The sequence below is a fragment of the Onychostoma macrolepis genome, chromosome 12 (assembly GCF_012432095.1).
Source record: "Onychostoma macrolepis isolate SWU-2019 chromosome 12, ASM1243209v1, whole genome shotgun sequence".
In the NCBI taxonomy this organism is placed as follows: Eukaryota; Metazoa; Chordata; class Actinopteri; order Cypriniformes; family Cyprinidae; genus Onychostoma; species Onychostoma macrolepis.
The window spans coordinates 30,491,770-30,505,978 of NC_081166.1; the positions used below are offsets into that span (position 1 = coordinate 30,491,770).

Here is a 14,209-nt window from a genome sequence, read left to right on the forward strand (position 1 = left end):
CTCTGAAGATCTCAATAGAAACCTTAAGGAGCACCTTACACTTTGAGGTGTACTATGGTATGTTTAGAGATGGAGACGGGTGCCAGCGGAGTGAATGGAACAATGTGTATTAGTTACAGTAACAATCCAACCTTTATCCTTAATTATTAAGAACAACCGAGACCTTTTGACACTGCCATAATAGAGTCGAGGGAAGTCAAAACCCTTCGTAGTTCATAGTAGTGATAAGTAATGCATTGCAAACCTATTCGTGTAATTAACCCAAGCCTGTAGCTAGAGATGTTTGAGATATGTGACCTGTATATAACCTTATTATAATTACACAGGCACCTAGAATCACAACCTTTGATTTCTTAAAAAAAAAATCCCCCGTTAGTGGTTTAACTAGTGTGTTTTTTGCAAAACTCAGCAATTAACCCAATATTTTCTAACCCCTTTTTGCATGCAGTGTGTTCAAAGTTTGTGAAAAAGCAACTGAAAGTACAGTATTACAGTCAGAATTTTTGTTACTTTTATTTTAGAAAACGTCCTTTGTAACGTGTGGCATCTGAAGTCACATTTCGTTTAAAATACAGAACAGACAGACAATCGCAGAACATAAACAGCCAAAAGAAAGGAGAAAAAAAAAAAAAGCATAAAAAGTAAAAGCTAACAAGCTTTTCTGACTGGTTTGTTTTTTTCTTTTTTTGACAAAATGGAATAGAAGGCGAAGGAGGGATGTAAGAGAAGAAAATATGAAAAGCTATTTCAGATGAAACAGGAGGAAGAAGGGGCAGAGAGGGGATAAGACACTGTAAGTTAGTCAAAGAAACTATGGTATGTTTGATGGTTGGTGTTTTAAATTATCTTTATAAAGTCTAATTTAGAATGAACTCTTTTCACTCTCGTGTTTTTTTCTTAAAACATTTTTGCTTTTTTTTTTAATGTTTTTTGTGTGTTTGTTTCTTTTGTTGATCTTCCAGACCCTAGGCCCTTGGTGCATCCGCCCTCGGACGACGTCGCAGAGCGGGAGAAGAGCGCTGGCTTGCACCAGATCTTAGGCCCTTGATGCCCATGGTGCCCTCCCCAGATGAGCCATACCCCCCACTCAGGAGGATAAAGACGAGTCCTTCTGTGTTTGCTGTGCTTGTGTGCGCTGCATCGACTTCTGGCTTTCCACATCTTTAAAATGTTTCTCAACCTGAAAGGAAAGAGACAAGCCAGTCAAAGTAAGTGATCAATATGTCAGCTGTAGGAGGAGGATGCACCAAGCACAGCAGAAACATGTCAACTGCTTTCTATAAAGGAATTTTTTTTGTTTGTTTGTTTTTTTTTTTTTAAACGCCACTGTTACATCCCAGGTGGGAAGAAAAAAAAACATTTGTCAGTATGCACTCACATGGCTGCCATGATTGTTTTCCCTAAAAACATATTTGTGCTGTTTTGAATTAGAAAGCATCCCAGGTGAAAAAAAAAAGAAAAAAAGTGCATAGTATACTTAGTGTTCTATTTTCACGCACTTATTTTGTACTTAATATACTGAAAATGATTCTTTAGTGATCATCTACGTGTACTCAAATGTTCTATTTTGGAATGGCATGAATATGAACTAAAATATACTTTAACATACTATCTGTAGTACACTTGAACCCATCTTTCATACACTAGTACACTCAAGTGTACTACAAGTGGTAACAAAATAAATTTTTAAATAGTATGTTAAAAGTGCATTTTAGTTCATATTCATGCCTCATTCATAGTACTAAAGAATCATTTTTAGTATATCAAGTACAAACTTAGTAGGCGAAAATAGAGCACTTTAAGTATACTATGGAAGTGCACTTTTTTTTCACCTGGGATGCTTTCTAATTCAAAACAGCACAAATATGTTTTTATGGAAAACAATCATGGCAGCCATGTGAGCCATGAGTCTTACAAATGAAGTGGACGTGAACTGCTTTGTGAAACCTAAGTAACCACTTTAGTGGAATGAATCGATTCACTAGTTTTAGATTTGATTTTGTATTTTGATTAATTTGGATAGAAATCAGGAACAATACATCCATTTTTCTTAAGGAATAAACTAATGCTTTAAACGACACAGTGAAAATTATATAGTGAAAGATATTGGTAAATTACTATAATATTAAAAGCTTAAAATTAGCTAGACTCCAAATTCAATTCATATCAATTTTTACTAGAGCTGGGTTTTGACAAATTTCACAATTCGATTCTCACTCACAAGCTTGCAAACTCAATATCAATTATTTTGGATATACTCCAATTTGTTTCTTTTAAAGATGTCATTGGATGTAAAAGTGAGTTTTACATGTTGTTTGAACTGAAGTGTTGGCAGTGTGTGCACACATTCACCCTATAATGATAAAAATCCACCCAGGGTTTTTTTTTTGTGTGTTTGTTTTTTAAAATACCGATGATCACTCCTTTCTCAGATCATACCATTCTCAGATGCCGGTCTGTGTGATGTTGTTGGATGTAATAATGAACATAGCAGTTACTCCCGACATCTGAGCCGCTGAAGACGCAGTGGATTATGTTTATGAATGGAATGCGTTTATGGTCGCACAAATCATTCATGAACCAGCTTCATCTACAGAAGTGAGTATTAGGTTCTTTTATGAATCTTTACAAATCGCCTTTCCTAATAATGTGCTAGTTAGCAAGTATAGCAGCTGACGTTTACAGTCTCATGAGAACGGCTCGTCACCCCACGGAAGAGAGGGGCGGGGTCAGCAAAGCTCATTAGCATTTAAAGGAAAATCAGCTCTGTGAACAGAGCTGATTTTGACAGGGTAAAAGAGTGTTTTTACACTACCATTGAGAAATTTTAACCAAAGTATGTTATAGACTTTTCATTAGGACCCTAAAGAATCATATCAACTTGTGGAAAATGGGCATCTGATGACCCTTTAATATAAACATTTAAATGGTGACTGACAAAAACTCCAATTAAACACTGAAGAACAGTAAAAATTCTAATGAATATTTTGTATGGTGCATATAATTTCACAAAATGCCCCTTTCTAGAGTTCATTTTCCTAGCTGACTAACGAGCTTATGGTCACCGAACATGTTTGTTTCTGAGGTAAATGTGACGTTACATGACATTGTTTACAAGCTGTTATAATGACGTCTTTGTGCAGTTGAAACACTGCTTGAGCGATTGCATGAGACAAGATATGGTAAGTTGTACTCTCTTTTAACTTACCTTCAGATGTTTATTTATGTTTATTTCGTGCTGACTAGTAACTAGTATTAAAGCAGAAGCAATGATCAGTTCACATGCACTTTCCACTGCCACTTCTCTTGAGCTGAGGTGCTACAGCAATCTGTCACTCACATTAAACAGCGCTAAAACGTTTACTGTTTGAATATTGTAATACAATGGACAGAATTTGAAATCTGAGACTGTTTCTCATATCAAAAGTAAAGCACAAAGCTCACTGCGATTTATTTGATGGGATTAAATGAAAACAGACTCTTTCAATAGATTCTTTGGTAGGGACGCACAATATATCGGCCACCATATCGGTATCGGCCGATAAGAAAATTTGCCCGATATATTAAAGCCGATATAATGCATTATTTCCTGCAGAGGCACTTCAGATGTGCACGGTTCACCATGGTATTATTGGAATCACTTCAAAAAGGAAAATACCGTGAAGTGCAACATGTACAGGGCGAGTCTGTCATATTATAATGAGAACATTACTGTTAAATAATTAATGGAATCTTTGTGCGCCCGTTTTTAAGAGTTGTTACTGGAAGAGCGCATCCACAACGCAGCTACATATTCATGACTAGCACAGTTAAGTTCGCGCTTGTGCATTTGCAGACTTTTGTGCAATTGTAGGTTGTAATATTGTGTTTATTTTATGCATATATATCTGATTTATCTCATAGCCCTATAGAATTTGTTTGGTTAAGCTAATAAGAGCGTTAATACAGCGCTTCAGTGATCATTTTTAGCTCAGCGCATGCAGCTCAAACAGCAATGCACAACATTAATAACTATATGATTGGGACTATCATATATTTTATATATATATATATATATATATAAAATATGAGAACACTTATAAAACATTGTGAATTCTTTGGTTTAATTTGTCGTGTTTCAGCACGTTGTTGCGGGCAGAGCCAAGAGCGTGTCACATCTTATTAGCGCATAACTTAGTTCAAGATCACTTGCGTCTTTTTGTGCATATACAAGTTATAATATTATGTTTATGTTGTATAAATAAGCGCTTCAGTTTACCTGTGTTCATTCAGCTCTTCAGCAGCGCCAAAACTGCACGCTGCTATTTGAAACAGTGGTATTAATTTAACATACTTTTTCAAAATCATTGATATATGAATAAAAATAACCACCACTTTTATTTTTCTTATTTTCATCAATATGGTTTAATTAAAATAATTGTCGGTGCGGAGGCTATTCCGTTTAATTTATCCATGGCACATGATTTTTTTTACATGTACCGTTCAGTAATGTTATCCAGTGACTTGTTTGCATTAAGCATTATTTTATTTATTTGTATGGCTGGTTTATGTTTGATTTATGTTGAAGTATTTAATGGCTTTTAAAGGTGAGACTTTTTTTGTAATCAGGCGCTCAAATTATTAAAAAAATTTGATTTAGATTTATCGGTCAACATATCGGTTATTAATTATCGGTATTGGCCAAAATTTTCATAACGGTGCATTCCTATTCTTTGGATTGAAGAATCTATGCCTGATTATGCCTATGCCTCCATCTATTTTCATAAAAATGAGAATCGATTAAAATCGAGAATTTTTTTTAAATTTATTATTATTTTTTTTTAAATCAGCCCTAATTTTTACATATAATAAATCAACACTCAAAAGCTGAGTTGTATACAAACATTTCAATTGCACACATGGCAGCTTCCATTTCAACTGTTTAATGATATAATTTAGTTTTTCAAAAAACAATAAATAATATGTTTAGTCAAGTTTTGTTAATGCGTCAACTGAAAACAACTTACACTAAAAGACTGATCTTGGGATTCAAGAATCAATACTGATTCATCAAAATGAACTAAAGCAAGAAACAAAAGGTCAACCCAGCCCTTGTAAAAATCACAATTTACAATACGAAGTGCATTTTATTCCATTTTTTTTTTTGGCATGGAAATGCCAAATTCACAGAGTGTTGAGAGAGTATGATGTTACAAAAAAGCGCCTGTAGATCAAATGGTGGCACTGCATCATAGCATTGTTTCTTGATTGACAATCATGTCTTTCAAGCACTGACAAATGGAACGATTTTAACGTAAGGAATCCATCTATTTGATGTATTTCACATTTTGAGACTGAAAGTAAAAATGACTGCTGCCTTTTCTTTTAATTTTGTCCATCTTTTAAAACCTACAGATGCCACTGGAAAAGATGTATTAAAGCACTACTGAAATGAACTGCATTACCGAAATGAAAGATTGCATGATACTCACAATTTTGCGTATATGACTTAGAGCACTTCCCTCTTTGCCTTTGCAGTTCTCCACCTGGTATGGTGGTGAGATTACGACGTCATCCATAACAATGATGTTCTTCTCCTGCCATTTACAGTCTTTGATGCTGGAAAACAAAGAGATCAAACAATAAACTCAAGACAGGCACACCAGCCGCGAGCAACACCCTCTAAACGATCAAATGAAGACAGAAACACACATTTTATGCTTGAATGTTTAGGCTTGATTTCTCACTTTTTTGGTTGAAATCACAACTTGACATTGTACTTTAATTCGATCATCATGGCAAACCCCACGAAGGAGGACCACTTTGTTGAATGTAGAAGAAAACAACTTTCAGGCTACAGATCTGACTGTAGTCTTCATCTCACATGCTTTTAATCATAAGCCAAAAGTATTCAATGCATTCGTTTTCACTATGTATATAAAGTTGGCAAATCTTACGTTTTGTGTATAGTCTGGAATAATTGCTGGCCCTCAACTGACACCCCAGCACTGATTGCATAGGCTTGGGACAACTTGTCTTCCTTTTCTGTCCTCGCCCGACTGGCAAGCTGTGGAAAGAAGACGTGTCAAAATAAGCCAAAACTGACAGACCTTCTGTATAATGTATTATTTACGGTCACATGTTCATCTGGTACAAGATATGAGAAGTGTTTTTACAAGCCACTATGATTGTATGAAAACAACACAGGATTAATATGATGGGGGCATACATACAATAAATGTGGAACAAATACTAACATTTAAAACAGCAGTATTAGCTGTCTACCAATGAATAAACTGTAAGGCAGTGCTGATGGCAGGACCGTATATGCATATAAACTGATTTTATTGAATTTGCAATAACATGTTTTCCATGGCAGATAAAGATGCGTGGCTGTTAATGATATTAGTAATGGAAAAAACATACTTTGCAGCAAGCAACTGAAACTAAACTTCACTTCCTTGTGTGGCATAAAAATTTAATTGACATTAGGGATGCACGATATATCGGCCGATAAATGTTCATTTTCACTGTTCTTGTTATCGCACTGATAAGAAAATTTGGCCGATTAAAGCTGATAATGCATAATATTTCCTTCAGATTCACATTGTTCATCATGATGGTTTTTAATTGCCTGAAATATGATTGGAACAACTTCGAAAAGGTAAATAGTCAGGTGCAACATGTGCAGGGCAAGTCTGTCATAAAGGCTACATAAACTTATATTGAGAACATTACTGTAAAATAATTTATGGAATTTTTTTGCACCTGTGATTCAGAGCGTTGTTTTATTATTTATATATTACTTTATTATTTATTCAGCTTTTTTTTTTTTGGCTAAAGAAAGTTGGTAATTAATTTTAAAACACCGGTTCAATCAAGGCTGATGTACTGTATGAGTTATGTGTAAGGGTTTGGGATATGGCTTTTAATGGTGAGACTTTTTTGTAATCCCAAAAATTCTATAAAAATTTGTATTTATCTGCCAACATATCGGTTATCGGCTTTTATGTATAAAGAATTATTGATTTCGGCCAACATTTTCATATGAGTGCATCCCTAAATGACATACAGTCACAGGAGTTTATATATCGCCTATCTCACAGCACCACAGAACGTGGCTCATTTATCCAGAATTTACAGAAAAATAAAAACAAGACATGGTGCAACATCATCATTATGTGTACCATATCAAAAGATATATCTGTTTGGTCTGATACTGATAAATGATTTACAAAGTGTGACATGGAGTTCGGAGCTCACTATGAATTTTACTTTAATAATTACTGTTCTTTTTTTATAGAAAATAAATGAATATTCCTGTAAATTCTTAGTGCTGGTCAGCACGATCCGTTTCATAATATCAGTCTCTCTTTTTGAGTCTTTGTTTTGAAAATGTCATGTTTTTGTACTAATGCCAGACTTATTGTCAAGAATGATCTCAACTTTTGGTTTGCATCCAAATAAAAGAAAGAGAAATTTGAGTACAGGCCCATTCACAACAATAACATTAACCATAACTATATTAGCATCCATTCACACCAGCGGATGATGATATTGTGTATTTGAGGTTGCTGTTTTAAAGTCAGATGGATTCTGATTGGCTAACAAATGTTTTTAATTGATTGTGAAGTGTAAAATGTGATCTTACCTTGCTAATATTCAAGGATGCTAGAGGAGGAGGAGTCTCAGTGCGGTCATTAATAACATCCACGTCTGAAACATAGGCTAAGTTAACCAAGATGACGTCACTGAGGTTGGGCTTACCGCTGGAGGAAGGACATTCTGGGAGGAGAAGGGTTAAGGAGAAACCAAACCAAGACATCCAGAGAAGATCATGCTAACGTTCTTTTACTTAAAAAGAGACAAATAGGTAGATGTTGAAAAAACTTTTCTGAGCAAAAAACTGTTTACACAGCAAAGACATAAAGGGAGAGTTCACCCAAAAATGAAAATTCTGTCATTAATTACTCACCCTCATGTCGTTCCAAACCCGTAAGACCTTCGTTCATCTTTGGAACACAAATTAAGATATTTTTGATGAATTCCGCGAGCTCTCTGACCCTCCATAGACAGCAAGGATCCTAACACGATCAAGGCTTAGTAACGTAGCAAGGGCATCGTTAAAATAATCCATGAGACATCAGGAGTTCAACCGTAATTTTACAAAGCTACAAGAATACTGTGCGCGCAAAGAAAACAAAAATAACGACTTTATTCAACAATTCCTCTCCTCACATGTAAACACCACATGCAACGCACGTACGCGGATATGCTGTTTACGCTTTGATCTGAACGTAAACAATGTATCCGCGTACATACGTCACATGTGTTGTTTACATATGTGAGGAGAGGAATTGTTGAATAAAGTCGTTATTGTTACACAGTATTCTCGTAGCTTTCCTCCTGATGTCACATGGACTATTTTAACGATGTCCTTGCTACATTTCTGAGCCTTGATTGTGTTAAAATGCCTTGAACTGAAAATTGAGTGTTTAATCTTATTACACATTACTGACACTCTATCCTCCAATTTGATACCTTTAAGTGCTTCGACACAATCTGTATTGTTAAAAGCGCTATATAAATAAAGGAGACTTGACGAGCTCTCAGATTTCATCAAAAATAACTTAATTTGTGTTCCTCAGATGAATGAAGGTCTTACAGGTAGGAGTAATTAATGACAGAATTTAAATTCTTGGGGTGATATCCCCCTATAAGTTCAGACAGCTGTTATTTTAAGACCCAGACATAAAACGAGCAAAGAGTCAATACGGAAAGTGAAACTGTAATTAAACCGACATGAGTAATTAGTTGAGCAAGTGTACAAAACATAAGATGGGGGAAAAAGTGACAGGCTGAACACGTCAAAGGTCACACTTAAATACGTGTGATTTACAGAGAGAGGAAATCTCATGAAGGTCAACTGCTTGCGTGAAAAGCTGACTAATTCATTTATCACTACAAACACGAATCAACATCAAACTCCATCTTTGCAGACACTTGAACTCGCACACATTCCCCAGAGTCTATCCTTAACTCAAAGCATATCGTGTTATATTTGATATACATTGATTTCTGAAGCACCTCCATGATCAAAACTTGCTGAAAAACCAATCACACACAATCTACCACAAATATGATCATCAGGCTTCTAGGGAACGTTTATTTGCTCATCTCTCAATTGTAATTAGCTTTCGGAACTACAGAGCTTTGATCATACAAACATTTAAATATCTTACGAAGACTAATTGGAGATACTGTGTGACAAATGTTTATATCATTTTACGCTAGCAATCTGTTATAAAGATCTCATCGATTTACAGTAGAAGCATTAGAATTCCATTCCATTTTTAGTCAAATATCAGCATCTGCACAATTACAGATTGTTTTTAACTCATTGAGGATAAGATTAATGTCACCGTAAAAGCCTGATGTAACATATGAAACATGCAAACTTTAAATGCTGCTATATAAAAAAAATACTATATAGGGTTAAAACCTTAAAGACATGTTATATAGACAGTGCATCCCAAAAATAACAACCTGAATCTTGCATGCATGCCATCTTAAAACAGCATGTCGAGAGATGTCAGCAATGAACAGGCAGTATAGCAGCATTCATGCAAAAAACCTGTTTGATGATATATTTTCTACATTACATATATAGTGAATAGAATTGGAGCGGTCACCTTTCCCATCTCAGAAATCGCAAACTCGTTGTATTTGTACAACAGGAGTAAAAACTACAGGAATATGAGCATTACTGCGTCTGATATTACTGATCTGAGAACAGCAGCCAGATAACGTTACCTCATGTGTTATGATAAAAACAAACGTATCTTACTTACTAAGTAACACTTGAGGAAATAACTCAAGAATGGTTTATATTCTGTGAGAGCTGCCATTATCGCACTGGAAAGACATTAGCTTAGCGCGCTAAAGACGTTAGCTTATACAGGCTATCGCGAAGACATGCTAATCAACACGCTAACCACAAACAACACTTCTCCGACACGCTTTCAACGATCAACCCACATCAAACCAGTTTAGCTCAGAAAACCCCACGCGACAAACACAGCGGATCGTGTCCAAACACAGCACCGAGAGTAAATGAAGCGAGGACGGCCGCTGAATGAGGCCACTAGCGCACAAACACGCTCGCGGAGCGCCAGTTTAAACGCACATGTCCGAGGAAGAAAGGATACTCAAAGTCAACATCTTGGACGGATAATCGAAAGCCACCACCTCTCCCTGCAAACGCTGGCCTAGACAGGTGAGGCAAGAGACATGGCTCCCGACGCTGAAATACTCCCCCGGTCCCGGAGCCGCCATCTTCTCCGCCAGGGAAACCGGAGCGCCAGCTTTACGTAGACGCACGCAACAGCGTGAACGCCGTGACGTAGACGCACGTCAGCTGACAGGAAAGAGGCTCAGCAGTCAAACCTAGAACAAAATGTTCTGAGTATTATTTATCAGTTTAGATAATGTATATATATATATATATATATATATATATATATATATATATATGTGTGTGTGTGTGTGTGTGTGTGTGTGTGTGTGTGTGTATATATATATATATATATATATATATATACATATATACAGTATATAAATAATATAATATAGTAAACAGTATAAATACAGAATAAACAAATAGGTCTACATAACAAAACCACAACAACAACAACAACAAAAAGTTCATATTTGGCCAGTTACTTTTGGATTTTTTAATTGTTAAGCTTTTTAAAAATCGTTTTCATAAGTTTCTTATTTTGTATTTTCATGATTAAAAGGGTTTCAAAGCACATCTTAATAATATTTATTTATTTATTTATTCTAAGTAATTAAAATGTACTTATTCAAAAATAATTGAAAAGATTAATTCAATTAAAAATAATTTTGTTTTTCAGAAAACTTTGGATACTTTGAAAAGTAAAATACAGGATTCTAAATCGTAGGATTCTAAATAAATGTTTATTTATTTTCAAATAAATAAATTAATTAATAATTTGTCATACACACACACACACATATATATATATTAAAATAAATAAATTATTTATTTATTTATTTATTTATTAATAATTTGTCATGTCCATTTTAAAGTCCATTCAAAATGAGAAAGAGAAGGGCAATAAATATAAAAAACATAATAATAATAATAATAAAATGTAGTATCTTCAAATGATTTGTTTACATCAGTACATTATTACATATGGTATGAATGCATCCACTACTGGCCCAATTTATTATTGCAGCACCAGCGATGCAACAACTGGCTGAACAAATATCTGAAACCGAGCAACAGTACCCGGACTCTCTTTTAATCATTCTTGGAGATTTTAACAAAGCAAATCTCTCCTATGAACTGCCAAAATACAGACAGCACGTTACATGTCCCACCAGGGACAGTAATATATTAGATCACTGTTACACAGCAATAAAGGATGCAAATCACTCCGTCCCACGAGCAGCTTTAGGACTCTCTGATCACTGTTTGGTTCATCTCATACCGACCTACAGGCAGAAACTGAAATCTGCTAAACCTGTATTAAGAACTGTTAAAAGATGGACTAATGAAACAGAGCGGATTTTACAAGCCTGTTTCGACCGCACTGATTGGACTGTTTTTGAAGCTGCTGCCATCGATCTGGACGAGCTCACAGAGACTGTAACTTCATATATCAGTTTCTGTGAGGATATGTGCATCCCCACCAGGACATTCTTATCATTCAATAATGATAAACCGTGGTTTACTGGGAAACTCAAACAGCTTCATCATGCCAAAGAGGATGCTTACAGAAGTGGGGATAAAATCTTGTATAACCAGGCCAGGAACAGACTAACAAAGGAGATCAGAGTGGCTAAAAAAACTACTCTGAAAAGCTGAGAAGTGAGCTTTCAGCCAACGATCCGGCGTCAGTATGGACTGATCTGAGGAACATCACCAATACAAGACACCACCCCCACAGTCTGTGGAGAATCAACAACTAGCTGACGATCTGAATGTGTTTTACTGCCGATTTGAAAAGGCCAGACTGACACCCAGCACCCGCTCTGATCTGCACTTCACACATTCACCTACCCCCTGCAACCCCTCCCCACCCTTTACCTGCGCTTAAAGTATGTGTAGAGAATGTGAACTAGATCTTCAGAGAACAGAAATCTAGGAAAGCTTCAGGACCAGACGGTATTTCACCTGCCTGTCTAAAAGTCTGTGCAGACCAACTGGCCCCCATCTTCACACAGATCTTCAACAGATCTCTGGAGCTGTGCGAAGTTCCCTGCTGCTTCAAACACTCCACCATTATTCCCATCCCCACAAAGCCCAAAATCATTGGCCTTAACGACTACAGACCTGTCGCTCTCACGTCTGTGGTCATGAAGTCATTTGAGAGACTGGTCCTGGCCTACCTGAAGGACATCACTGGACCCTTGCTGGATCCTCTTCAGTTTGCCTACAGAGCAAACAGGTCTCTCTGGATGACGCTGTCAATATGGGACTGCATTACATCTTGACAAACCTGGGAATTACGCAAGGATCTTATTTGTGGACTTCAGCTTGGCTTTCTGACCTTCTCTCAGACAAACTCACACAGCTCTCTGTGCACACCTCCGTCTGTCAGTGGATCACCAGCTTCCTGACAGACAGGCAGAGGTGTAAAAAGTACTCAAAAATTTTACTCAAGTGAAAGTACAAATACTCAGTGAAAATTTTACTAAATTAAAAGTACAAGTATCTGGCCAAAAACATACTTGAGTAAAAGTAAAAAAGTACAACTTTAAATTGTACTCAAGTATTAAAAAAGTAGAAGTACTTTCTTTTCTGACAGACATTCAGAAGTTTGGTTAAAGGGAGAAAACGAAACAAAATGCAATGGTACAGGTCAAACACGTATATCTAGTGCAACAACAACAATTAAAATGCAGCACAGCGGAACACTGGGAAAAAAAGGGATTAAAAGGAAACTCCATCCTTTCCACCCTCATGCCGTCCCATGTGACTTTCATTTATCAGATGAACACAAACTAAGAGTTTTAGGGAAAAAAAATCACGTGTATGGGACATCCAAAAATGACACTTCAAAAACTACACAAAGTGAATATGACAGTAACGCAGTAACGTGTCTTCTTAAGTGAAATGATAGGCTTATGTAAGAAGGATACAAATACTAATATTTTAAATTTGACCGTTGTGTTCACTTTGTGTGGGTTCTGAAGTGGTTCTGTTTGCATTATCTGGACTAAAAATCTTTGCTTGAGTTCATCTGGGATGACATGAGGGTCAGTAAATAATGAGAGAATTTTCATTTTTGGGTGAACTATCCCTTTGAAGAGCAAGATGTGATGCAGAGGCTAGAAACATATTCCACACAGAATACTATGTGTTGAATTAATGAGGAGAGTCATAGAATTAAAACATACAACATTAACGTTTTGAAAGGCCACTTTTTTGTGTGTTGTTAATCTTTTAATTATTTATCTGGGGCTTTTAGAGGTTTTTCTCAGCAAATATTGATAAATAATTATTTGTTACTAATTAGATTAATTAATGAGCAAATCATGTAATTATTATGATTAAAAAAAAATAATAATAATTATTATCAATACAACTTATCCACTACCTGGTGAGAACATCACTAAACATGAATTACAATTAATTTAACAAACAATGCTTAAACACTTTTGGAGATTTTTAATTAATTAAGAAAATATTTCCACAAAAATATGAATGGTATTTAAATTCTCATCACTGATTTTATTTGCACTCAGTCTTGTGCATTCAGCTAATATATTACACAGCTAATGGCTCTATCAAAACAGAACAAATAATGAATAAACATTTTTTGGGAAAATGCAACTTTGCTACCTCAATATGCTTCCTCGGATTTGATGGTGAACTTTTGAAGCCAGACATTTACCTGATGAAAGTCATAACTGAAGTAGAAATATGTGTGCTTGATGCATGAAACAATGATCATTGCTTCTCACATCAGACACGCACGTTTGAGCTTCCGTTTACCATATTTAATGTGCATAAGATAAAATAAAAATGTAATGTACTTTTCAAGATGAAATAAAATTGTAAGGAGTAAAAAGTACTGTTTTTTCTTCAGAAATATAATCAAGTAAAATTACAAGTAGTCAGTTTAAATTGTACTTCAATAAAGTACAAATTCCCCAAAATAATACTTAAGTAAAGTAATCAAGTAAAATTACTCAA

The 14,209-nt window shown here is 35.5% G+C and overlaps 1 protein-coding gene across 1 annotated transcript; it reads right to left on the minus strand.

Moving 5' to 3' along the window:
- Window positions 1-497: 497 nt before the first annotated feature.
- lsm12b (LSM12 homolog b) lies at window positions 498-10,376 on the minus strand. The gene is made up of 5 exons (XM_058792886.1): window positions 10,188-10,376; window positions 7,631-7,764; window positions 5,937-6,046; window positions 5,472-5,598; window positions 498-1,180 (listed from the first exon to the last, which is right to left on the minus strand). Exons 1-5 carry the CDS (start codon window positions 10,312-10,314, stop codon window positions 1,088-1,090), a joined length of 591 nt encoding a protein of 196 aa, XP_058648869.1. The 5' UTR covers window positions 10,315-10,376; the 3' UTR covers window positions 498-1,087.
- Between the last annotated feature and the right edge of the window lie 3,833 nt (window positions 10,377-14,209).